The sequence below is a fragment of the Pithys albifrons genome, chromosome 21 (assembly GCF_047495875.1).
Source record: "Pithys albifrons albifrons isolate INPA30051 chromosome 21, PitAlb_v1, whole genome shotgun sequence".
Lineage (NCBI taxonomy): Eukaryota > Metazoa > Chordata > Aves > Passeriformes > Thamnophilidae > Pithys > Pithys albifrons.
Genome location: NC_092478.1, coordinates 702,130 through 724,457, shown reverse-complemented (window position 1 = coordinate 724,457; position 22,328 = coordinate 702,130). Strand labels below are relative to the sequence as shown.

Here is a 22,328-nt window from a genome sequence, read left to right as displayed (position 1 = left end):
GTTCCTCACCAAGGAGTGTCAGCAGCAGGTAGTGCCAGTCCTGCTCCCAGCTAGAGGACACTCCTGGCATGCTTTGCCAGCCCTTTGCATCAGCTTTACTCTTTCTTGATATTTTAAGGTGAATAGCTGCAAAAAGCCCTGATGGGTGTTCAGAAGAGCTTGGTAGAAATACTACTTGGTATTGCATCCAGCAGTGAGTAGGGACAACCCCAGTGAGCTCTGCCAGGGCTGTTGGGGTGTGTGGTGGTCAGCAGGGAGATACAGCAGCTCCTGCTGAAGGAGCGGACCACAGGAGATCTGCTGTGGAGCAGTGACTGAATAAAATGCAGCCAGTGGATAATAACTCCACGAGTACAGCAATTAGCATCTTCCCTATCTGCATGGAGATGTATTTTCCAGAGTCAGAGTCCAGCCTCCCATGTCCTGCAAGAATGGACCTGATAGAGTGGTAAAGCTGAGACATCAGGTGGAGGGAGGGGCATTGTTTTAAATGCACTTTTTGCAGAGATCTTGCAGAAACTTCACGTGGTCTAACCCCAAACTTCCGTCGGCACTTAAGAGCACACAGTGGTTTTGCAGCATGGGGAGTTGGAAGGCCCTCCAGGAGGGAGTGAGCTCTTGTGATAAAGGGACATTACTGGAAAAGAGAAAGCAGCTGAGAAGGCCTCTGTGTGTTATCTTTCTCAAACACAGGGATTTTGTTAGGGCTTAGCTTTTATTGGCCCTTCCCTGCTCTCAGTTTCTGACTGCAAGGATATTCCATGGCACGAGCAGAGCCAGGTGGTGCTTATGGACCATTTCCTGTCAGTTTTTCTTCTCTCCCATGTGCCCTCTTGCAATGGACCCTCACCAGTCCCTGCCTCTTTGGATGAGTTTTTGGGGGAAGCTGCAGTTGCTTGTGGGGGTCTGGACAGTCTCCCCTGCACCCCCTGCATGTCCTGCTGTCCCACAGGAGGGTGTGGAAGACTTATCCATCCTGGAGTTCACCCTGGCTTGGCTCACCACGCGCCGTGTGAGTGAGTACTGGCCTTACAGGGCCAGGGACTTGTATTTGGAGGGTGAGGAGAGAGTCACAAGCTACAGATCTCTCAAGTCAGGGTACTAAGATGGGAAAGAGTCAGGAGGAACAAATTTGGACCCCCACAAAAAGGGGTCACCTGGGAAGTCTGCAGAGGAGATGAGGCAGCTGTGTTGGTTCTAGCTCTGCCCCATGGGGAGCAAGCAGTCCAGCCCATTTTCTGACCCAGCCGAGGAGTCCCGAGATGAGCGGCCCTGGAGAAAGCGGATGATTTTGTCGATTGTGGCCTCCTGGTATTCGTGGGACCACCTGTGTTTGAGGTGAGAATGTGGTTTAGTTTTTCTGTTGTGTGAGAAGCCACAAGATATCTCTGTTCATTTGAGCTGGGAGCCAGAGACTCCCTTCCTCCACTCCAGCTAAGAGATCCTCCTTTTCCCCATGGAAAATGTAGCAACACTGGATGCTGCAGGATGCCCTGCCAGGCTGGGATGCATAAAGGGGAAGCAGGAGAGGAGAGAAATCCAAGTGAGCTGCAAAACCTGCCAGCATGACTCCTGCCTGGAGGGCTGGGGGCACAGGGAAGGGTGTCCTCCTGGCAGTGCTGGCGTGGGGAGCTCTGTCACCCAGAGGAGCCCCAGGCACAACACCAGCAGCAGGGATGTGGTGGGAACCTTTGCTCCCTGCATGCTCTGGAGTACCTGAAGTGACTCACTGGCCCTTTGACCTGTTCTGCCTCTCTCATCTGTTTCTCCCAATATCCTTGTGCTCTTTGCTACTGCTTATGCAAGGTGTTCTCTCCAGGTGTCAAGGAACACCAAGGCACAGGTGGCTTCTACTTACTTGATACCATTAAATTTCAGGACAGCCCTCATGTCCTTGGGAAGTGTTTCTGGGTCTGGCCACTCAAAATGGTCTGTAACAGGTACAATGTTCTTTCCAGAGTTCAGAGCTGTCACAATCTCCTGCAGTAACACACAGGTGCTCATGCTATGCCACGTGTCAGCCCATCAGCAACACCTTCCTGCTCCAATATCCACCCAGCTCCCACCTGATGGCATTGCTTACCTTGTGTACCCAGTCCTTGCACTCGGGATCTTCCATGCATTTATCCAGTGCATTTGGTGAGAGGACCAGCACAAAATTCCGAGCACTCATTACACTCTGGATCAGCTTGTCCTCAAACTTTCCTGCCTCCAGCTTCTCCACATCGATGAACACACTGAAACCATGGAGCTGGAGGTGGACCTTCAGCAGGCTGGTGGCAAAAGGGGACAGCACCATGAGGAGAGTTTTCACGTGCTCTCCCACCACATTGACCAAGAGATGGTGAGACAGAGGAGCAGCAAAGAGGCTCGCATAGGGAATGGCATGGTCCTTGAGATGCCAGCTCCAACCCAGCCTGCTTAAAGCTGTCTGGGCACATGCAGAGAGCATGGGGGGCTGACATTAACTCCCTGCTGTGATCCCCTATGAGCACAATGTGAGGAAAGGGTAAGTCAGTGTCAAAGAGGGACAAGGTGGCAGTGACAGCACTGGGAATTAGCCCGGCCACTGTGCAGGTTATGGCATGTGCTGTCGCCATTTGCTCTGCAGCTTTTGGCAGCCTCTCCCTCCTTGCCAGTCCATGCTTTTCCCACAACTGACTGATTATCTGCCTTCACTCTGGACTTTAGCCCAGCACCTGCTCTTGCCTGCAGGACTCACCTGGCCAGCTGTGACCCGGTGCTCCTTCGGTAGCTGATGAACACATCAGTCCCATTGGACGTGGCTTGCAGCGTTATAGGGGAGTGAAGTGTTTCTAGGCAGAGCAAACAGCAACCAGAAGTTACAAACACCCAACAGCTCACCTCACACACCTCCCAATGCTCATCCATCCTCCCCTGCCCCACCGCCGCGGGTCCCGCACCCCTGGCCGCGGTGAGGATGCGGACGCGGTGGAAGCCGGTGTCGATGTGACAGTCCTCCTGCAGCTGCTGCTCCGTCACCCGGTGCAGCAGGTTGCGGTTGATGCCGCAGGTCAGCAGGTTGTAGGTGTACTGTCGGAACCTGGGGTCGATGCTGCCCAGCCAGTCAGCCAGGTTGCTGTGGTCGCAGGTGGAATAGTTTGCAAAGGTCTTGAGCTCTGTCAGCTCCCGGAAAAACCTGGTGGAGAAACACGACAGTGTGGAGCGGGGAGGGGGGGCTGAGGGACCAGGCAGGACCTAGAGACATGTGGTACCACATCTTTTATCTGCTCAGCAGGGAGTGCAGCTCCATGCTGTGGTGAAGGATGAGCTACAGGAGTAGAAAAGAGAAGAACAGCTGCATGGGAGTGCTGGTCCTCGGGACATGGAGGTGTGACAAGCTCAGCAAAGGGAGGAGAGGCTTGGGTAAGTTCCCATCTTTCTGAGTAACTTGCAGGATCCTACCTGCCCTGTGCCTTTCCCGTTCCCACAACTCTGCCATGCACTGACCCCATTGCAGAAATCCCCCTGGGACTGCAAACTGCAGTAGAAAAGTCCTGGCAGTCCAGATTTTGCATTTGGAGAATCTCTGTTCTTTTCTTTGCAAGAAGGGAAACATACAGACCTTGTCCCCAGCTCTGCCTCTGTGGTGATGGCCAAGAGAGTCCAGTGTGCCCTTGTGACAGTCCTACCTTTTCCGAGTGATGCTGGAGTCCATCCCCAAATCCTCTTGCAGCTCTTGCTCTGTCAGCCTCAGGAGAATGTCCCCATCCACCTGGTGATCCTGCCAAGAGAAATCCAGGCTGCAAAGATCCCAGGAAAAGGTTACACCTCTGCTGCAAGATGGGGCAGAAAGGCCCTTCCATGTGTCCCTCCCCCAGCCCACAGCCCTACCAGAAATCTCTGGCAGTATTTGTTGAATCCGATCTGCTGCAACCACGTCTGCACCTCGCAGGACTTCCAGTTGGGAACTGTGGGCAGGATGCGCCGAGGAACCTCCTCCCCTATCATGCGCAGCACCTTCTTGGCCAGGGAGGAGGTGGTGCTGCTGGTGGAGTAGCACACGACCCTCTTCAGGCTCTGCGTGGCCCCGATCTCGCTGAAAACCTGCGGACATGAAAGGAGAAGAGGTTACTGTGCTTTCCTTCCTCCTCCCCACAAACTGTGCTGGACCAGGCAAGGACCAGGGTGCTTGGTGAGCTCACAGGGGAGCAAAAGACACCAAGATGCAGTTGTGGCCACCCTTCCCTTGGGCATCACCTTCCTTCAGGCCAACCTACCCTTTACCTGTGTTTTCTTCTGCCTGGTTTTGATGGCAGCCTCTGTGCAGAGGTAGAAGGCAGCAATGCACTGGGCTTCCAGCCGTGAGCTGTCCAGCAAGGGCACGAGCCGCTGCAGGTCCTCTGCTGTGCGCCCCTGGATGTTGTCACTGCTGCCCAGCATCTCGCAGGCGAACTGCTCTGGATCCAGCGAGGCGATGAAGGGCTCCACCAGCGCCAGCGTCCCCGAGCGCTCCACCTCCTTCTCGATCTCCTTGTTGGTGGCCAGCACTGTGATGGCCAGGCATGCGTGCAGCCGGATTAGTTCATCATCTTTGGAGAACACCAGTGGAAAGAGCCACTCTGCTGCCCTCTTCTCGATCATCAGGCGCTGGTTGGCCTGCCCTCCGTACATGGCACAGTTGGCCAAGGCCATGGCGCAGTGCCGCAGCACAATGGGGTCCGTCCAGCGGCACCAGTACAGAATGGCATCCAGGCCTCCGTCAGAGATGAGCTGGAAACAGGTCTCCTCTGTGTGTTTGAACATGTGCTCCAGGATCCCAGAGGTGCTCTGTGCCAGCTGCGGAACATCTCGCTCCTTGGCCAAGTTCAGAATCACGCCCAGACCAATCCGAGCAATCCGATCCCTGTGGGAAGGAGAGGCACAGGTAGGTGAGGAGCTGATGGATGTGCAGTGCTGGCACAGGTGCCCCATGCCATGCTGCTCAGGAGGGCAGTGTCACACTCGATCCCCAGCGAGGGTGGGGTGATGGCACAGCAGCCTCTGTGCTGGCAGGAGGGAAGAGCATTTCTGGGAAACCTGTGACCCACAGGGCTCATGCTGACCTTGGAGCGGGTTTGACAGGAAATGCTGTGGAAAGCTCTGGGGAACAAAAAAAAAAAGCCCTCAGCCTGCGTCTGGCTCTGAGCCCAGACTGGGCCATGGAGCTGGATGACAAACACGGCCCCTCCAGGTCCACGGCTCGCACAGCCACAAATGGAGCCAGGACCGGTGCAGTTCCCAGCTAAGCACCACTGCTGCTGTGCACTGACTGGAAGAGGCCTGTAAGCCAGAGGCCTGGATCCAAGGGGGACCCCACACCTCCCTGCCATTGCTCCAGAGGTTGATGATGGGTCAGGCTGCAGGGAGCAAGGGGCTGGGGGCCCATGGCTGCTTGAAGACCCTGACCCATGAACTGCTCCTGGAGCACAGATGGCAACTGCAGTAAATGCTTTCTCTTGCCAAGAAGCTGAGTGCTGAATGCAGACCGTGCCAGTGATGCTTCCTGGGATTAAATTCCAGCCTAATGGGCTTTCCTGATTTCGTCGTTGCTTATTTTTGCCTGCCAGTGCATGCAGTGAGGCCCAGGCTGGGAGTCCACAACCTGACAGCAAGAGACATCACCCATGAAGCTGGAGCAACACTTTGGCCAGGTTCCCTCCACGTGCTTTCCAGAGCCCTGATGGGGTGGGCTGGGCTGGGGTGCTCCGAGGGGCAGTGGGGCTGCCACGGTGCATTTGGGGTGTTGGAAGGGCAAGCTGTGTGTGGGTGTTGCGTCAGCAGTGCTGTGCATTTGGATGTGTCAGGTACCAGTATGCACATGCACCTTTGTACATGCACTGATAGACACACCCAGACACCCAGACACACACCCAGACACACAGACACAGACTCAGATACACACACAGACACACACACAGACACACACACATGCAGGCACATGATCCCACCCCACCTGTACCCATGCTCTGGCAGAGCCAACCCAGCACCTCTCACCTGTCCTGGGCAGCAGCACATGTGTCTGAGCTAGGGGCCATGGGCTGGAGGCCTCTGAGGCCCACCCACCAGCCAGTCCCCTCCTTATGGCTTCATTTCAGCCCTGAGCAGCAGCAGGAAGTCTCTGAGAAGTGGCTTTGTCCTCCTCCTCCTCCTGCTGCAGTTATGGCTAAGGGAGAGTTGCGTCTTGTCCTTGGGGTCAGATGCTCTGAGCCAGCCAAACTGACTCAGGTGGATCACAAAGGGTGGCCCCAGGCTGAGGGGGGCTCATGAGGACACCCAAATCCTCACCAGCATCCCTGAGCTGGGGCTGGTTCTCCTCCCTCCAGCTGTGGGAGAAGGGAGCAGATCACACCATCTCCTGGATGTGAGTCAGGGCCCAGCTGCACCAGTGCTGGGTGTGGGGGGCATGCCGTGGGGGTCCGAAGGGTTGGGCACTGGGAGCACCCAGAGCAGGGAAACCTGGGGGATGTGGGTGGGATGGGTGGAGGCAGGTCAAGGCCAGGTTGAACGGCACTTGGAGCAACCTGCTCTGCTGGAAGGTGTCCCTGCCAATGGTGCAGGGTTGGAACTGAATGATCTTTAAGGTCCCTTCCAACTCAAACCATTCTGTGACTCTGAAAGAGCTGACAGTGCCAGGGGTGGTGGGCAGGGCTGTGCCTGGCAGGGCAGGGGGCTCTTGGCAGACTCACCTGTTTTCTGCTACCAGGATCTGCTCCAGGAGTTTTCCTGCCTGGCACTTGGTCTCCAGCTCGGCGGTGTACAGGAGGTTCAGCAGCAGGTCCAGGCCCCCCTCCAGGCGGATCACATCGCACAGCACCTTGGCAACGTCCCTGCCCAACGCGGGCATCCCCCAGGCCTCCTCCACCAGGTGGAACACCTCGGCGATGGCCGCCCGCAGCCCCTCAGGGGTGGTCGCCTGCGTGGCGTGGGCGATGGCCCGGCGAAGGGCGGGCAGGACTCGCTCCAGCGCCTCCCGCACCTCGGTGCCCACCCCGGGGGAGACCCCACGGTGCTCCCGGGTACCGCCCCCGCCCGCCCAGCCGCCCGCCCGGCTCACACACTCGGGCACCGTCAGCCGCTCCGCGCTCGCCATGGCCAGGGACCGGCCCAGGGTGTGCAGGGAGAGGAGCAGGGCGAGCATCGGCGGCTGCTACTGCAGCATCCCCCGCCCGCGCCCCGCAGCGCCCGCAGGGACCCCCCGCTCCTGCGGGGACGCGGAGTGGCCGCGGGTGACGGGGGTGGGACGCGTCCCGGTGCCCCCTGTGCCCTGTCGGGATGCGGAGCTGGAAGCGGAGGGGGTGCCGCCTTCCCGAGCCGGGCTCAGCATCCCGGTCCCCGGGACTGATGTCACCGGGCGCAGGCACCGCCTCTCCGAGGAGGGGCTCGGTCCGGCGGCTGCGGCCCCTCCTGCTGCGGATGCTCCACATCCCTCCACATCCCTCCTGCCACCGGCCCTGGAGGCGTTTAGCAGGAGCGCGGGTGCGGCACTTGGGGACATGGCTTAGAGTGGGCTTGGCCGTGCTGGGAAAATGGTTGGACTCGATCTTAGAGGTCTTTTCCAATCTAAATTAACTGAATCTATGATTGTGGCCTTTCAGTACTGAAACAGGACCTAGAAAAGAGGGAGAGAGACTTTACACAGGTAGATAGTGATAGGACAAAGGGTGTGGTTTAAAATTAAAAGAGAAGGGATTCAGACTGGATACCAGGAGAAAATTCTTCCCTGTGAGGGTGGTGATGCACTGGCACAGCTTGTCCGGAGAAGCTGTGGATGTCCATTCCATGGAAGTGTTCAAGGACAAGCTGGATAGGGCTTGGAGCAACCTGGTCTAGTGGAAGGTGTCACTATCCACAGCAGGAGGCTGGAACTAGACACAAACCATTCCAGCACTCCACAGCCCTCTCTGTCCGGCCTAAGCTGGGGCTTGTCCTGCTGTCCCCATGTCCCATGTCCCTCTCACCTTGCCCGAGCTGCTGCTGCAGTGGGCACCTCCACAGCAGGCAGGGACCTCCACTCTGCTGAAGCACCAGGTCTCTCCAGGACCCTCTGCAACCAGGGAAGTGGGCACAGTGGAGGTAAAAAGGCCAAGCATTGCGGTGGGCACCGTGGTCACGGGGAAGCTGTGGCCACCCTGGCACAGTTTTGAACCCATTTGGTATCAGCAGGGGGCAAATACCCTTTAATCAGTGGAAATTCAGAGCAGCTCTTCTGGGTGGGCTCGGGATTTGCATGACAAAGGAAAGAACAGAGGCAGCCTGGGCCTCTTTTGTTTTCTTTTTTCCAGGCCAGACGTGCTCAGGGCCGAAATGCTTTGGACATTTCTCGCCTGTGAAGGAAGGAGCAGCTTAAGTCCTTGGCTCCAAAACCAGGTTGTTACCAGCTCAGTCTGAGACTTAAATTCAAGTTGATGTTTTGATGTGACAGAGTCGCTTTTAATCCGCTCTGAATCCGCTGCGCAGGGACAGACGGAGGAAGGGAACATCAACTCCCAGCGAAGGACGGAAAACCAGGCAGCCCAAGGGGCACAGGACGGCGGGAGAGGCTCGGCACAGAACTAGTAAGGATTTTCCTGATAAATGATTTTTAAGCGGGGGCGATGATACGGCCGTTGCAGTGCAGAGGAGAGGGATTTGCAGCCCGGGGCCATTAGAATTCAAACCATGCCCTTAGTTAGAGAGCTGAGCTTTGCTTTGCTTTTAGTTTGGTTTGGTTTGCTTTGCTTTGCTTTGCTTTTCGGGAGGAATATCCAAGCCCAGCAGCCCGGGCTCTGGAATGGCAGGGGTTTCCAGCCTTGTGCTGGGGGATCAGCCTCCTCGCCTGAGCTCTCCTCGCTGGCTCTGCCCAGCCTTGGCTGCAGGGGCTCCCCAGGGCCCCGTTATCCAACCAGCCCTCCTCCTGAGATCTCCTACTGGCACGAAAGGGCTCGCCTTGAGCCTTCGTGGGTCTGTGCTGGTGGTTGGGAGCCTGGAGTGACATGAGGGAGCTTTGTCTCAGCCGATCGGCAAAAGCAGCTCATGCATTGCCCAGCGTCTCTTCCTCACAGCCTCCCGCCAGCCTGAGCCGTCCCAGAGCTCTTGGCCCTCCGGCTTGGCTCAACAGGGATGGCACGAAGCCGGAGTGCAGCGCTGGCTGGTGCTGGCACTTGGGGACAATGCCAGCCCCGCCATAGAGCGGGGGGACGGCTGCAGGAGAAGTCCTATCCCAACAACCCATGTCTGGTGTCTGGCCTTGGCTCCCCAGGTGGAAATTTCTGTCTCAAAACCAAATAAAGCTCTTTCCAGTAAGGACAGGAGCACATAGTGCCAGGAACTGCCTCTGTCCGAGGAGACAGTGGGGAGACCCCTGGAGAAGGAGGCACCCTGCTGGGATACTTCCCTCCCCAAATCCTGCATCATGTAAAGCCCGGAGCTGCACTGCTCCTGCCCCAGGGCTGGGATGGACCCCATGGGGCTCCTGTCCCAGCAGCGCAGTGACAGCAGAGGCAGCAGAGGAAGGATTGCTGCAGCTTCATGTGCGATTGCTCCTTGCCCCTGATTAAATAACCATCCCAGAGTTATCAGGAGCTGCCAAAAGAGCTGAGTCGACATTAATTAGTAACCGAAAAGATTGGTTGGAAAGGGAACGACGGGAGCAAAATACACAGGCTCTTGTTTGCCTTTTGCAGAGAAAGTGCAGAGGACTGTTGCCCTCCCTCCCTCCTGGCTGCTCCCCTCTGGCCTCTGGTCCCCATGCCCAGAGGTGGCACCTGCCCCATCCCTAGCCATGTGCTTTGTGGTTCCCCAGGTCTGTTCCCAGGCTTGACATTGAGAAAGATGAAATCCAAGAGTAAGTCCTTCAAAATGGTGACATTTTGGACAAGTGTAAGACCAGGACTTTAGTCTTTGCCTGATCATTGCTCTCCCATTCTGTCTCATCTGGGTTTTTGTCTTGCAAAGACCACTCTGGGAAACGGCTGGGAACTTTAATGCCATGAGGTTTGCTAGGAAATAAATGTGGTAGGACCTCAAAACTGTTACCTGGCTCTGGCCTGCTGTGCCTCTTTGTTCTTTGAGCTGTGCTCAGCCTGCACCCAGGCTGGGATGGAAGTGCCTGCACATGTAGGGTCCCCTGTCCCCTCCAAGTGCACCTGGCTTGGTACAGACTGCAGGGAAGCTGAGTGGGAGATCATCCCTACCCCTTTTCCCCTGTTCTGACCTTGGCCTGTTTGTTTTTTCCCCTGGGGCAGACTGAGCAAACAGTGGATGCTGGGGCTCCAGCCTCTGCCGTGCTCCAGCCCACACAGTCACAGGAGGGCTGCGCTCCCGGACACTCAGGATGAGGCTGCTCATCTCTGCCCTGGTGCTGGCCCTGGTCACCACTGCCCGTGCTGCTGAAGGTGAGCCTTAGCCAGCCAGGTGCCCCTCGCCAGGTGCTTTGGGCATGGAGCAAGTGTGGCTCCTGGGCTGACAGAGGGGAGGGCAAGCCTGGGCTGGGTGAGGAGAGACCAGATGGTGGTTGTGACCTGTAGGATGGGGAGAAGGCAAGTGGGCAGCACATGGGTATCAAAGATGCCTTGGCAAATCCTTGGCCATCCTACAGTTTGGCTGCCGGTGCGGAGCTGAGACCCTGACACAGCATGGACCTGGGTGGGAGCTGGGTGAGGGGTTGATCATGAAGAAGTGGTGTGCCCCCAGCCATGACATAGCCAAGTTTGCTTTCACCCCTTAGGCTGGGCTGGGGCAGGCATAGGCCCCACTTCCCACCCCATGTTGCTGCTCCTGAACTGTGGGGTGGCTTTTGCAGACTCCTGCGAAGGGCGCTGCGACGATGGCTTCGATGCACAGCGCAAGTGCCAGTGTGACACCCTCTGCATGTACTACCAGAGCTGCTGCAGTGACTACTCCACCGTCTGCAAGGCCAAAGGTACCGGCCCTGCAACTGCCCTCCCGGCCAGGCCAGGAACAGGCTGCTGTGGGTGCCTGACACTGCAGGGCTCAGAGGGTCTGTGTTCGGTCAGCTCTGCACTCCTCTGTGTCCACAGGGTGAAGTCAGGGCGCTGTAGGTCATGGGGGTTTTGGGAGCTGGCTCACTGCCATCTGCAGCATGGGATCAGTAAAAACGGTATAGATTGGATAGAAGGAAAAATTTCTTCACTGAAAGGGTGTCAGGCACTGAAATAGGCTGCCCAGGGCAGTGGTGGAGTCACCATCCCTGGAACTGTTTAAAACCTGTGTAGTTGTGACACTAGGGGGCATGGTGAGGTGTTGGACCCGGCAGTGTTGGATTAATGGCTGAACTTGATGATCTTGGAGGTCTTTTCCAACCTTAGCAATTCCATGACTCTAAATCCATATTGCCTGGGGGAGAGCAGCTCCCACACCCAGACCCAGTGGGAGACACCCAGGGCCAACCTGCTCCCTCCCGCAGTGACTCGCGGAGATGTCTTTGCCCTGCCGGAGGACGACTACCTCGACTACAACCTCACTGTCGACTTTGGCACGGAAGAGCCCCCGAGGGCAGACCCCACAGAACTGCCCACGCCCCCAGTGCTGCCAGAGACCACACCGGAGAGCCAGCCAGGCCCTGGGGAGACAGAGCTGCCTGTGGAGGTGGTGCCCAGCCCCACGACAGCCGGATCTGGGGGTCGCGATCCCGGGGATGAGCCTGAGGAGCTGTGCAGTGGGAGACCTTTTGATGCATTCACCGACCTGAAGAACGGTTCCCTCTACGCCTTCCGAGGTATCTTGGGGACCTTTCTTGGACACTTGGGAAACACTGCTGGGCCATGACCCAATGCCAGCACCTGGAGTCCCTCCTAACTCACCTCCCCTCTCTCCCCAGGGAAGTACTTCTATGAGCTGGACAAGACAAGCGTGTTGCCTGGCTACCCCAAGCTGATCAGTGATGTCTGGGGCATCGAGGGCCCCATTGATGCAGCCTTCACACGCATCAACTGCCAGGGCAAGACTTACCTCTTCAAGGTGGGCAGGAGCTGAGCTGCATGGCTGGGGGAATTCCCAGGGTGGCTGGCACAGGCCCCCAACCCACCCTATCCCTCCCCAGCACCCTCTGTGCACCCACACCCAGGGGCTGCCAGATGACTCCAAACCCTAGTGGCTCTTCAGGGGCCCCAGGCAGCCACAGCCCAATGGTGGGACTCAGCATCCACTCGTTCCCCCTGGCAGAGCCATGGCTGAAGGATGTCTGCTCTGTCCCCCACTCCCCAGGGCACCCAGTACTGGCGGTTTGATGACGGAGCCCTGGACCCTGGGTACCCACGGGACATCGCTGAGGGTTTTGAGGGCATCCCCAATAATGTGGACGCAGCCTTTGCCCTCCCTGCACACAGTTTCCATGGCAACGAGAGAGTCTATTTCTTCAAGGGTAAGGGGTGCAGGCCCCTGCTCCTGGGCAGAGCCTGGCACCAGCAGGACACCTCTCTGCTACTCCCCCTCGAGTGCATGTCCTCCACTAACATCCTGCACATCCTCTCCTAGACAAGTACTATTGGTCCTATGACTTTGCCCAGCAGCCCACGCAGGCCGACTGCGAGAAGTCCTCCCCTTCCACGGTGTTCAAACACTACGCCTTCATGAACCGAGACAGCTGGGAGGATGTTTTCCAGATCCTCTTTGGCAGCAGGCTGAGTAAGGGCTGAGCCAGCCCCGGGGGAATGGGCTGAAGGTGCCGATACAACCCACATGGAGAGGGTGCAAGGGGTGCAGGCACCCAGGGAAGGGGGAGCAATGCCTGGAAGTATGAACAGGCTGGATCAGTCCCCATGTCCTACCCAGGCCTTGCACAGGAACCCCCCAGGCCACAGCTGCATCTCCCACAGCATCCCAAACCCCACCCTCTCAGCCCTTATTCCCTGCTTTACCCAGCCTGTCACCAGCCACCTCACACCACAGCATCACTGCTTGGAACTGTTTATTGTCACTGGAACTGGGGATGCCACAGGAAACCCCAGCCCTGGGCAAGCAAAATGAAAGACGGAGAGGAGGAGAAGGGGCTCAGGAGCACAGGGCTGATCCCAGCCCCAGATGGGGTGGGGGGCTGCTCCAGCTCTGCCTGGCCTGTGTCCCTGTCACACATCCCTTCCAGGCTGGGATCCTGTGAAACATTCCCGTGGGTCTTGGAGCAGGCACTAGAGGTTGTCCATGGGTTCAGCTCACCCTTTACACTGCTCTCTCTCTCACTCACTCCCTGCTCCTTTTCCAGTCGGGGCAAGCGGCCCACGGCACATCAGCAGGGACTGGCGGGGAGTGCCCAGCCCTCTGGATGCCGCCATGGCTGGCAGGATCTACGTGGCCTCCCACCAGCCCCGGCGGAGGAAGTCTCGCCGCCAGCGCAAGAGGTACAACAGCCAGCGGTCACTGAACCTGGGACTGTGGAGCTGGCTGCAGAACGACTCTGACTCTGCGGGGGTTGAGAGCGACAGGCTGTCAGGCTCCAAGTGCGAGACGCTCCAGAGCGTCTACTTCTTTGTAGGAGGTGAGTCTGGCATGGAGGGATCCAGGAATGATTCGGGGAGGGCTGCTCCCTCTCCACGACATCCCCAAGCTCCGGGACACAGTGGGAAGGTGCCCAGGGCTGGCAGTGAGGGCTGGCAGCTCCACACAGCTGCGGGCAGTCCTGACAGCTCTGTCCCCTTCCTCCCAGACAAGTACTACCGTGTCAACCTGCGCACCAAGCGCGTGGACCTGGTGCGGCCGCGCTACCCGCGCTCCATCGCCCAGTACTGGCTGGACTGCCCACAGCCCACAGAGGAGAGCACCTGACTGGCAGCCTGGAGCCACCACTGGCAGCACAGTCCCAGCTAGACAGAAATAAACTGTGAGCGACGTGCAGGCTGGAGAGCTCTGTCTGTCTGTCCATCCAACGGGTCTTCGCAGTCCTTGTAGTCCCAGATTCCCGTGTCCCCTAGGGCTGTGGTTGTCCCTCCAGTCCGTGTCAGATCTGTGCTGCTGGCCCCATCCACGGTGCAGCTGTGGCTGTTCAGATCTGCTCTGCCAGCCAGTCCAGTGCTTCTTCCCACTGGAGGAGAGGGGCAGTGCCAGCAGCTGCCAGCAGGGAGCCAGCGAGGTTAGGTCTCCAGTGCCCCCGGGATCAGTCCACAGCCCCTTGCATAAGTGACTGTGCTCAGAATATGTGTCCATCCCTGAGGGACCCCATCTGAGGTTCTGCCTGGCCTTCCCCCACTGCCCTGCTCACCTCTGGGCTCTGGCAATCCTGGCCATGGCGGTGCCGAAGGGATAACCCTTCCCTCAGGGCTGGTACCATGCTCATGAGGCAGCTCCCGAGGGAGTGGGTGCTGCTGAGATAAGCTCCTGCTTCTGCCCCGGCTCCTGCCGTGAGGACACATGAACAAACCCTGGCCCACTGACACAGCCATCCCAAAGCCCCAGGGCCTTCCTGAGCTGCAGCTGATGCCCAGTGGGGTGGCCTCAAGGCCTGGCTCTCACCGCTTCCCTTGGAGTGGCTGTAGGTGCCTGTGGAGCTGATGGGAGCCAGGCAGAGCCGTGTCCTCCTCTCTGAGGGGCAGAACTCCAGCACCTCCCTCGATGGGGACCGGCTGTGGCACAGGGGGCACTGGCAGCACCTGTGGGTGAGCAGAGCGGTCAGGACTGCTATGCCACACTGTGCTACCCCCTCCAAGGGACCCCGGGGCTGTACCTGGGACATGGTGGTGTTGGCTGCTCCAGGGCAGTACTGTGGGCACCCTGTGCAGCCAGGGTGGCTGGGGGCAGGAGGCAGCTTCTGCAAGAGGGGCCAGCAGTGGATGGGTGGGTGGTGCACCTTCCCACTGCCATGGGCAGGATGTCTGTGGGGTGCAGGGCCCCACTCTCACCGGCAGCCGGGGCATGGAGGCAGCTGTCCTGTCGGGTTGGTGGAGCCTTGCAGAGTGGCCAGGGGACACCTGGGGGGCATGGGCACTCCGGAGCAGGGCCTGGCTGTGACAGGAGCTGTGGGTGGCTCTGTGGGATGGGCTATCTGGGATGTCACCACTGGGGTCTGGGGACGACTGGGGCTGCCTGGGGAGCAGTAAGAGAACAGGGCAGGGAGGGCATTGGCAGCCTGCAGATTGCTCCAGGGCCCTGCCCAGCCTCACAGAGTCCCTGGGAGAGGCTGACACGGAATGCTGCCCAGCTGGGGGCTCTGGCTGCTCTGTAAGCAGATACACCTGTGTCCCATCCCACATACGCCTCCCATACCTCATCTGCTCGTTCTCTACCACAAAGTCCCGCAGGAGACCATAGAGGCTGGGCCAGGCTGGGGTTCCCTCTGATGGGAGCTGCCCTTCAAGAGGGAGCTGACGCAGTCCTGTGGGGCCGTGCCTGCCTCCCCAACCTGGGCAAGCTTTTGGTGGGTTCCCTGGGACCTCTGTGCTCCTCATCAGCACCCTGGGCAGGGACAGCTGCTGGCGCAGGGAAAGGTTTTCCAACTTCAGGGCATGAATTTCTTCCTCCAAGGTTTGCAGCAGCTTCTCCCGGGACACCTGGAAGCATAAAGGGGTGGGTCAGGGAGGTCTAAGAAGAGGGGCAGAGGTGCTGAGAGGGGTTTGCTGTCTGTGATACCCTGTTGGCCAGAGGTCTGGTGGTGACCCTCCGGGCCCGGCTGGCATAGTGCAGTGTGCTCAGAGTCTCTGAGAGGCAGTGTGAGGATGGGGAGATGCAGGCGACCTGCAGACAAGAAAGTGAAGCAGGTAAGCTCTCAGCCAGGTGGTCACTGTCGCCCTCTGGCCTCCCAATCCACGGGGCAGGACCCCTGCCCAGCCTCCTCTGTGCAAGTACCATCAGGGTGATGCCCGAGCCGCCCAGGGAGCGGGCCAGCAGCCGGGTGAGCTTGCTGTCCCGGTACGGGATGTGCGTCCTTTTCCCTTGGGGTTTGGCCAACAGAGAGATGCAATGTCCTGCCATGGGATGAGCCACAGAGGGTGCAACAGGGCTCTGGAGGGGACCAGCAGCTCGTGCTCCCATGGTGGGTCCCACAGCCCTTACCTAGTGCCAGGAGGCTGCGGTTGATGCTGTTGGCCTCCACAGAGAGCTCCCCGCTGGAGCCGGTCTCCTTCACCCGCTCACTGCCAGCCAGGTCCACGAAGCAGAGTGTGCCCTGCTTGCTGGGGCCAGCGCTGGGCTGGGGACCCGCATTGGGAGGGTAATGCTTTGGTCCCCCTCACCCCTTCCCAACGGCCCACAGCAGTGTCCCAACCCCTGGGTCTGGGATTGGACTCTGCTGCTCACCCCAGCCCCACCACTGTGTCCTTAAGGAGGAGGAGGTGACCCCACCAGCCTGTAGCTGTTTGCATCCCCATGATGAGCCCCCCAAACCCTCCCCAGAGAGGACGCGCTCACGGTCCGGCTGCGGATGTGAATGGTCAGAAGGGCATGGCTGCGGCTCGAGTGCCTGTTGAGGGCGTGTGCTGAGGTCCGGCGCCTCTGGGATCCTGCCAGGGATGGAAGTGAGAGCTGCAGGGGGACATGCCTTGGCTCTGCAACAGGAAGGGGAGCTGCTCCTCTTGGCTGCTGTTGGAGCTCTACCAGCCCTGGGGTTGGTCTCTGGGGACTGAATCCTCCCACACTGGGTCTGGAACCCCCTGTGTGTGCCCCAGCCCAGCACCCAGGGTGCAGCACCTTGCAGGAGCAGGCTGACTATGGCCTCCAGGCTCTCAAAGTCCACGCTGAGCTGGTTCTCCACGTAGAAGCCACGGGTTTTGCTCCACCGCAGGGGCAGAGCACACGGCGGCCCCGAGCTCAGCAGGTCCCGGACCTGGGGTTTGGCAGAGGGGAGACACTGGGTGAGCAGGGCACCGGTGCCAGCAGGGCCAATGGGCAGCCAGGCAAACACTTACCTGCTCATTGTAGATTTCCAGGTAGGAAGCACTGAGAGCCAGGTCTGAGCCACGGCTCTGGCTCTGCTCCAGGAGGTAGGCGAAGGACCTCTGCATCAGCCCCAGCAGGGCCGGGGTTGCTGGCTGGGTCTCACTCTGTAGAGATGCCAAAATGGTGAGCAGTATTGGGCACCTACCTGCTCCCAGTGCCCATGACCAGGTGAGAAGAGCCCATTCAACCACCAGGATCGGGTCAGGTGCGAGGGGACAGCGTTGTACCTGGGTGAGGGGCCCCATCAGGGTGTAGGTCTTCCCCGAGCCGGTCTGCCCGAAGGCAAAGACGGTGCAGGAGAAGCTGTGGAAGATGCTGTCAGGTATGGCCCCGGGCGGTGGCACAGGGATGCCACCTCCCGACACAACCCCAGCAGTGCAGAGCCGCCGCCGAGGCCTGGCGTGGGGGTGGATGAAGGGCTGGGGCCCGCGAGGGGCTCGCCGGCACTCACCCATCTATGGCCAGCTCCACCAGCTGCCTCATCCCGCTGCCTTCGAACACAGCCTCCTGCGAGGTGCCGGCGTCGAACACGGCGCTGAACCCAAAGGTGGCATCGTGCCTGGCCGCGCTCACCTGAGAGTGGGGACAGAGTCAGCTCAGAGGGTGCCACAGGGCCCCCCGACCCCCGGCGGGGAGGTGGCACTTACGTGGACCGCGGCGTCACCGAGGCTGTGCACAACCCGCCGGTCCCCTCGCCGCGTCTCAGTGCAGGACAGTGGCCGGACCCTGATGATGGGGCATGGATGGGGGGCCACAGAGATGCCGCTGCACGGGGACCCTGGGGGGCCTCGCCATGCCCTTGTCTCAGGAGGGTCCCTGCCGCGTCCCCGAGCCCTTCCCGTCCCCCTCCTTACCTTAGCACCACCCTCAACCGCGTCTCTCTGCTCTCCACGGGGCCCTCCCGCTCCCCTCCGGAGCTCCTGTGGGGCACAGAGAGCAGCGGGGTGGTGGGTGCCCCCCAGCTGGGGGTTCTGCCCGGCGGCACCGCAGGGGCTGCAGCAGAGGGACCCCGGTCATGCTGCTCTGGCCCTGCCCTCCCGCCCCCCTGTGCCCTGAGCTCTGGCAGAACACAGAGCCGTGTCCCTCCTTATCTCCGCAGAGGGACGGTCCTGTGCCCCCCACATTTTTTGCGATGCCACCCCGCCCCGGCTGCATCAGCCGGGCAGTCACTGCCCAGGTTTGTTGTTCCAGGACAGGGGGGCCTCCACCCGCTCCGTCTCCCTCACAACTTACGGTCTCTGCTGGCCCCGTGGGAGGGCCCTGGGCCGGGGGTCCAGCCGGGTCTCCCCGCCCCGCTGCCCCTCCGGCTCCATGAGCCCCCCAGTCCCCCGTGCCAGGGGTGCCCGCAGCGCTCGGCCGGTCCCAGTGGGAGCCACCGCCAGCCGGCCCGGGCTGCCCCGCACAACCGGTACCACCGCTCCGGTTAAACATTGACCCGTGCCAGCCCCGCGGGAGAGCGGCGGCCGCACCGTGGGAGGCGAGCGGGGGGGCGGGCGAGGAGCGGAGAAGGGGGCACAGGGGGCGGGTGGCAGGGGGGTCGCCGAGCCCTGGGATCCTCACGGATCGTACCGTGCCCCCGACGGCGGCGGGGGAACACCAGCAAGAGCAGTGCTGGGATTACTGTCCCCGAGGGTGCTGGGGGAGACGGTCCCTGAGCCAGCCGAGGCTGTCGGGGCGCTGCCATCGGGGGCGCGGAGCGGGTACCAGCCTCGGGAGCCGTCGGGAAGAGCTCGGGGGGTGGCAGCGCCGCCCGCTCGGGGCGGTCCCAGGCCGGCTGGGGGGGCTCGGGGAGGATAAAAGCCGGGACAGCGGCGGCAGTGTCGGGGGATCGGGCAGGATGAGCGCGGCCCCGGGCCCCTCCCGCGTCCCCCAGCCGCTGCTCCGCTTCCCCGAGGGGGCGGGCGGGCCGGGCGCCGGGCGGGCGGCGGGGCGAGGCAGCGGCCCGGGGCCGTGCACCTGCCCCTGCCCGGGGGGGCCGCGGAAGCGGCGACGGACCACCTTCAGCCGGGGGCAGCTGTCGGAGCTGGAGCGCGCCTTCGCCGCAGTGCCCTACCCGGACATCGCCACCCGGGAGCGCCTGGCCGAGCTCACCCAGCTGCCCGAGGCCAAGATCCAGGTGAGCGCGGACGGGACCCTTCCCTCCCTCCCGGGGCCGGGACCTCTCCTCTTCCCCGCGGGGCTGCCCCGTCGGGCCGCTGTCGGTCTCACAGTTCCCCTTGCCCGTGCCAGGTCTGGTTCCAGAACCGCCGCGCCCGCAGGATCCGCAGCGCCAAACCGGAGCCGCCGCCTCTGCCGCCGCTGCCGCCGCCCGGGGACCGGGGCTCCCCCGCGGCCCCCCCCGACGGCAGCACCCCGGGCCCGGCTCCTGCCGTGCCCCCGCCGAGAGCCCGCAGCCCTGCTCGGGGCCTCCCCACCTCGCTGGGCTCCATCTCTGACCTCATCTACAGCGCGGCCATCACCAACCTGGGCGAGCTGTAGCCGCTGCAGGGACCCCCTGGGCACTGGGGACCCCCCCGGCGCTGCGGCCCCCGCGGATTAGCGCCACGATTTCATTAGGGTGTGGAATTACCGCTGGCCCCGAAGGTCCCGAGGTTGTCATCCAATATCCTAAATGCCGGTGCGGCCGCGGCAGGGGCAGCTCCCCATCAGCCCCCTAATACCGACTAATCTTTTGGAAAAAATACCTTAATCTGGGGCCGTATCCACAGATGATTGTGGCGCGGCCGCCCCTAATCCGCAGGCACGTTCGCAGGTGCCGGCAGATCCCCCGTATCGGATATTAAACTGTGTTTCTACAGGGGCTTAGCTGCCATCAGAGCATTAATCACCATGTCCAGCCCTGGCAGGGTGCCCACCTGGCAGGTGTCTGTGTCCCCAGGGCCTGGCAGGGCCAGCCTGGGCGCCCCTTCCCCACCGCGGGTGCACAGAGCTGGCTCTGCTCTCTGCTCCATGGCACCCAAAAAGCCCCCAGGATCAGTATTAATGTGCATCCCCTCCCTACCCCAGAAGTTGGGTACCCTTTGGCAGAGGGTTAGGAGCACCATCCACCCCTCACTGTTCCAGCCATGGCTCATGCTCCTCCCTGAGACAAACCACCAAACATCAGCAGGGCTGGGTGCTGCCATCTGAGTCACATGAGAATTAATGGTTCCCAAAAACAAGTGAGGGACCAGGCAGAGCACTGAGGGCAGGCAGAGGGAGGTTCTGACAGGAGACAGAGCAGGATGCAGGATCCAGGGGGAAGATTCACAGCTCTCTGTGTCTTTTCAGATGCATGTTGTGCATGCCAGCAGACGTTCCCCACTATGCAGGAAGAAGGTTACAAACACACAGTGTTCTTTATTTCCAGAATTAAAGGACAGAAACATCACAGGAGAACAGGGATGGTGGGAGCTGATGCCCTTGTCCATGTGGGGGTGGTAAGAGTCCACAGCCACTCCCTCTCCTGTTCTGCAGCTGCAGGATTTTCAATCCATGATTCCTTCCAGGAGCAGCAAGCAAAGGACGAGCCTGAGGAGTGCAGCAGTCTTCCCACAGCAGGAGCAGGTACAAACAGACATGAGAAGATAAACCTGTCCCAGATTAATGACTCCTGGGGAGGAAAAAAGCCTCCAGCACGAAGGTTCATGGTCACAGTTTCCCAAGATCCCCTTCCAGGGTCCGCACCATCACGTACAGCTCGGCCAAGCCCACCACCGAGGCCACAATGACGGCTGAGAGGACGCGCTGGGGACACAAAGAGAGAGGGGGATGCTGGGGGTGTGGCTGTGGTGCCACCCTGGCCTGGGCACTGTGGCTGTGGTGCCACCCAGGCCTGGGCACCGTGGTGTGGTGCCACCCTGGACTGGGCAGCAGGGTGTGGTGCCACCCTGGCCTGGGCACTGTGGTGTGGTGCCACCCTGGCCTGGGCACTGTGGCTGTGGTGCCACCCAGGCCTGGGCACCGTGGTGTGGTGCCACCCTGGACTGGGCAGCAGGGTGTGGTGCCACCCTGGCCTGGGCACTGTGGCGTGGTGCCACCCTGGCCTGGGCACCGTGGTGTGGTGCCACCCTGGACTGGGCAGCACGGTGTGGTGCCACCCTGGACTGGGCACTGTGGCGTGGTGCCACCCAGGCCTGGGCACCGTGGTGTGGTGCCACCCTGGACTGGGCAGCACAGCGTGGTGCCACCCTGGCCTGGGCACCGTGGTGTGGTGCCACCCTGGCCTGGGCAGCACGGTGTGGTGCCACCCTGGCCTGGGCACCGTGGCGTGGTGCCACCCTGGCCTGGGCACCGTGGCGTGGTGCAGGGGTGCCAGGCTGACTCACCGCTGCCGTCTCTGCGAAGAGGTACTGGCTGCCCAGGTAGGTGCAGGCAAAGGAGGCCACCACGGTGACAATGAAGTTGAATATGGTGATGAGAACGGCTTTGACAGAGCGAACTGCAGGACAGAAAGGGGGAAATGCTCTTAAGTAAAGCTGGGGAGAGGGCTGGGGACAACGTGTAATCAATCCTGCTGTGGAGCCAGCCTGGGACAGCCTCAGCCGGGATACAGGAATCCCAGACACACTTGATGCCTCCAGAAACATTGGTAAGAATGACCAGCAAAGTCCTTTATTCAAGGAACACTTCAGTGTGTGAAAACCTTCTGGTGAGATATTCAGAGAGGGAAGGGCTGTCTGATGTCAGCAGCTGGAGATGGAACAGTTCCTGTAACTGACCTGCAGGCAAACACTGCTGGGTGTCAGCAGGACAGGCAGCCACTCACCTTGTCTCCCAAATTCAGCCAACGGCCCATTCGTCTCCTGAAAGAAGGAATTAAAATAACTTGTGATCGGTTGTATTTTAATGTTAATAAGAACGTGATTATTGAACCCGGGCAGCGGGCGGGCAGTGCACAGCCTCTCACCTGCCCGGTGATGTTGCGGGTCATCCGCTGGTACTCCTCGTGCGCCAGCTTGGCCTTGATCCGCTCCAGCCGGGCCACCAGCTCGGGGTTCTGGGGGAGCACCGACCGCCCGTGAGAACCGGGCCCGCCGCCGCCCCCCGCGCCTCCCGCCAGCCCGCACCTACCCGCGGCGGCACCGGCAGCTCGGGCACGTGGATCTCGCAGCCTTCCAACAGCTCGTGCAGGTGCAGCGGGGACCCTGCGGGCGGTGGAACGGCGCGGTCACTGCGGGGCACCGCGGCCTACCCGCGTCCCGCACCGCGGCCTACCTGCGTCCCGCAGCGCGCCGTGCAGCCTCCGCAGCAGGCTGAAGGGCACCAGCGCTCCTTCTGCCGCCAGCGCCGCCTCCACGTCGTGCCGCAGCCCCGCGGGCAGCACCGCCAGCTCCCCGGCCCGCACCGCCCGCCGCAGCCGCGGCCCGGCCCGCACTGCAGACGCCATGGCGGGTCCGGCCGTCACCGCGGCGACCGGCGGGGGGGCGGGGCCACGGGCGGGGCGGGGCCACGGGAGGGGCGGTCCCAGGGGCGGGGCCATGGGC

The 22,328-nt window shown here is 60.9% G+C and overlaps 5 protein-coding genes across 7 annotated transcripts; 2 read left to right on the top strand and 3 right to left on the bottom strand.

Moving 5' to 3' along the window:
• Window positions 1–1,098: 1,098 nt before the first annotated feature.
• On the bottom strand, window positions 1,099–7,308 carry SARM1 (sterile alpha and TIR motif containing 1). 2 transcript variants are annotated; one of them, XM_071574896.1, is made up of 9 exons: window positions 6,690–7,308; window positions 4,249–4,867; window positions 3,856–4,068; window positions 3,654–3,745; window positions 2,925–3,160; window positions 2,723–2,816; window positions 2,084–2,273; window positions 1,859–1,980; window positions 1,099–1,327 (listed from the first exon to the last, which is right to left on the bottom strand). In XM_071574896.1, the coding sequence occupies exons 1-9, from the start codon at window positions 7,139–7,141 to the stop codon at window positions 1,198–1,200; spliced, it is 2,148 nt and encodes a 715-aa protein (XP_071430997.1). In that variant the 5' UTR covers window positions 7,142–7,308; the 3' UTR covers window positions 1,099–1,197. The 2 variants fall into 2 exon arrangements, with proteins under 2 accessions (XP_071430997.1, XP_071430995.1); XM_071574894.1 differs by having other exon boundaries at window positions 2,723–3,160.
• Window positions 7,309–8,450: 1,142 nt separating this feature from the next.
• VTN (vitronectin) lies at window positions 8,451–13,837 on the top strand. Its single transcript, XM_071574906.1, has 9 exons — window positions 8,451–8,558; window positions 10,227–10,376; window positions 10,784–10,903; window positions 11,408–11,719; window positions 11,822–11,961; window positions 12,208–12,364; window positions 12,478–12,627; window positions 13,202–13,474; window positions 13,643–13,837. Exons 2-9 carry the CDS (start codon window positions 10,316–10,318, stop codon window positions 13,759–13,761), a joined length of 1,332 nt encoding a protein of 443 aa, XP_071431007.1. The 5' UTR covers window positions 8,451–8,558; window positions 10,227–10,315; the 3' UTR covers window positions 13,762–13,837.
• A 38-nt stretch (window positions 13,838–13,875) lies between these two features.
• On the bottom strand, window positions 13,876–18,294 carry KIF12 (kinesin family member 12). Its single transcript, XM_071574897.1, is given in 18 exon segments — window positions 13,876–14,043; window positions 14,195–14,328; window positions 14,446–14,582; window positions 14,657–14,740; window positions 14,832–15,015; window positions 15,196–15,479; window positions 15,559–15,663; window positions 15,775–15,893; window positions 15,982–16,117; window positions 16,336–16,427; window positions 16,615–16,750; window positions 16,833–16,967; window positions 17,091–17,166; window positions 17,315–17,436; window positions 17,511–17,589; window positions 17,718–17,783; window positions 18,097–18,227; window positions 18,229–18,294. Coding segments are annotated over 18 exon segments (2,151 nt in total). The 3' UTR covers window positions 13,876–13,978.
• A 115-nt stretch (window positions 18,295–18,409) lies between these two features.
• On the top strand, window positions 18,410–19,663 carry SEBOX (SEBOX homeobox). The gene is made up of 2 exons (XM_071574909.1): window positions 18,410–18,979; window positions 19,093–19,663. Exons 1-2 carry the CDS (start codon window positions 18,701–18,703, stop codon window positions 19,339–19,341), a joined length of 528 nt encoding a protein of 175 aa, XP_071431010.1. The 5' UTR covers window positions 18,410–18,700; the 3' UTR covers window positions 19,342–19,663.
• A 514-nt stretch (window positions 19,664–20,177) lies between these two features.
• Window positions 20,178–22,267, bottom strand: VMA12 (vacuolar ATPase assembly factor VMA12). Of its 2 annotated transcripts, none has more exons than XM_071574907.1 (6): window positions 22,060–22,267; window positions 21,916–21,989; window positions 21,752–21,841; window positions 21,611–21,647; window positions 21,171–21,283; window positions 20,178–20,455 (listed from the first exon to the last, which is right to left on the bottom strand). In XM_071574907.1, the coding sequence occupies exons 1-6, from the start codon at window positions 22,229–22,231 to the stop codon at window positions 20,231–20,233; spliced, it is 711 nt and encodes a 236-aa protein (XP_071431008.1). In that variant the 5' UTR covers window positions 22,232–22,267; the 3' UTR covers window positions 20,178–20,230. The 2 variants fall into 2 exon arrangements, with proteins under 2 accessions (XP_071431008.1, XP_071431009.1); XM_071574908.1 differs by having other exon boundaries at window positions 20,362–20,589.
• Between the last annotated feature and the right edge of the window lie 61 nt (window positions 22,268–22,328).

Excerpts from the sequence above, each read along its gene's own strand:
- SARM1 (XM_071574894.1), bottom strand. The coding sequence starts at position 7,141 with ATGCTCGCCCTGCTCCTCTCCCTGCACACCCTGGGCCGGTCCCTGGCC. Across the intron at positions 3,161-3,653 it reads TCCAGCATCACTCGGAAAAG|GTTTTTCCGGGAGCTGACAG; the intron begins GTAGGACTGTCA and ends TTTCTCCACCAG. Across the intron at positions 1,981-2,083 it reads GCAAGGACTGGGTACACAAG|GAGATTGTGACAGCTCTGAA; the intron begins GTAAGCAATGCC and ends GTGTTACTGCAG.
- VTN (XM_071574906.1), top strand. The coding sequence starts at position 10,316 with ATGAGGCTGCTCATCTCTGCCCTGGTGCTGGCCCTGGTCACCACTGCC. Across the intron at positions 10,377-10,783 it reads CACTGCCCGTGCTGCTGAAG|ACTCCTGCGAAGGGCGCTGC; the intron begins GTGAGCCTTAGC and ends TGGCTTTTGCAG. Across the intron at positions 11,962-12,207 it reads GCAAGACTTACCTCTTCAAG|GGCACCCAGTACTGGCGGTT; the intron begins GTGGGCAGGAGC and ends CCCACTCCCCAG.
- SEBOX (XM_071574909.1), top strand. The coding sequence starts at position 18,701 with ATGAGCGCGGCCCCGGGCCCCTCCCGCGTCCCCCAGCCGCTGCTCCGC. Across the intron at positions 18,980-19,092 it reads TGCCCGAGGCCAAGATCCAG|GTCTGGTTCCAGAACCGCCG; the intron begins GTGAGCGCGGAC and ends TGCCCGTGCCAG.
- VMA12 (XM_071574907.1), bottom strand. The coding sequence starts at position 22,231 with ATGGCGTCTGCAGTGCGGGCCGGGCCGCGGCTGCGGCGGGCGGTGCGG. Across the intron at positions 21,990-22,059 it reads CGGCGCGCTGCGGGACGCAG|GGTCCCCGCTGCACCTGCAC; the intron begins GTAGGCCGCGGT and ends CACCGCCCGCAG. Across the intron at positions 21,842-21,915 it reads AGCTGCCGGTGCCGCCGCGG|AACCCCGAGCTGGTGGCCCG; the intron begins GTAGGTGCGGGC and ends GTGCTCCCCCAG.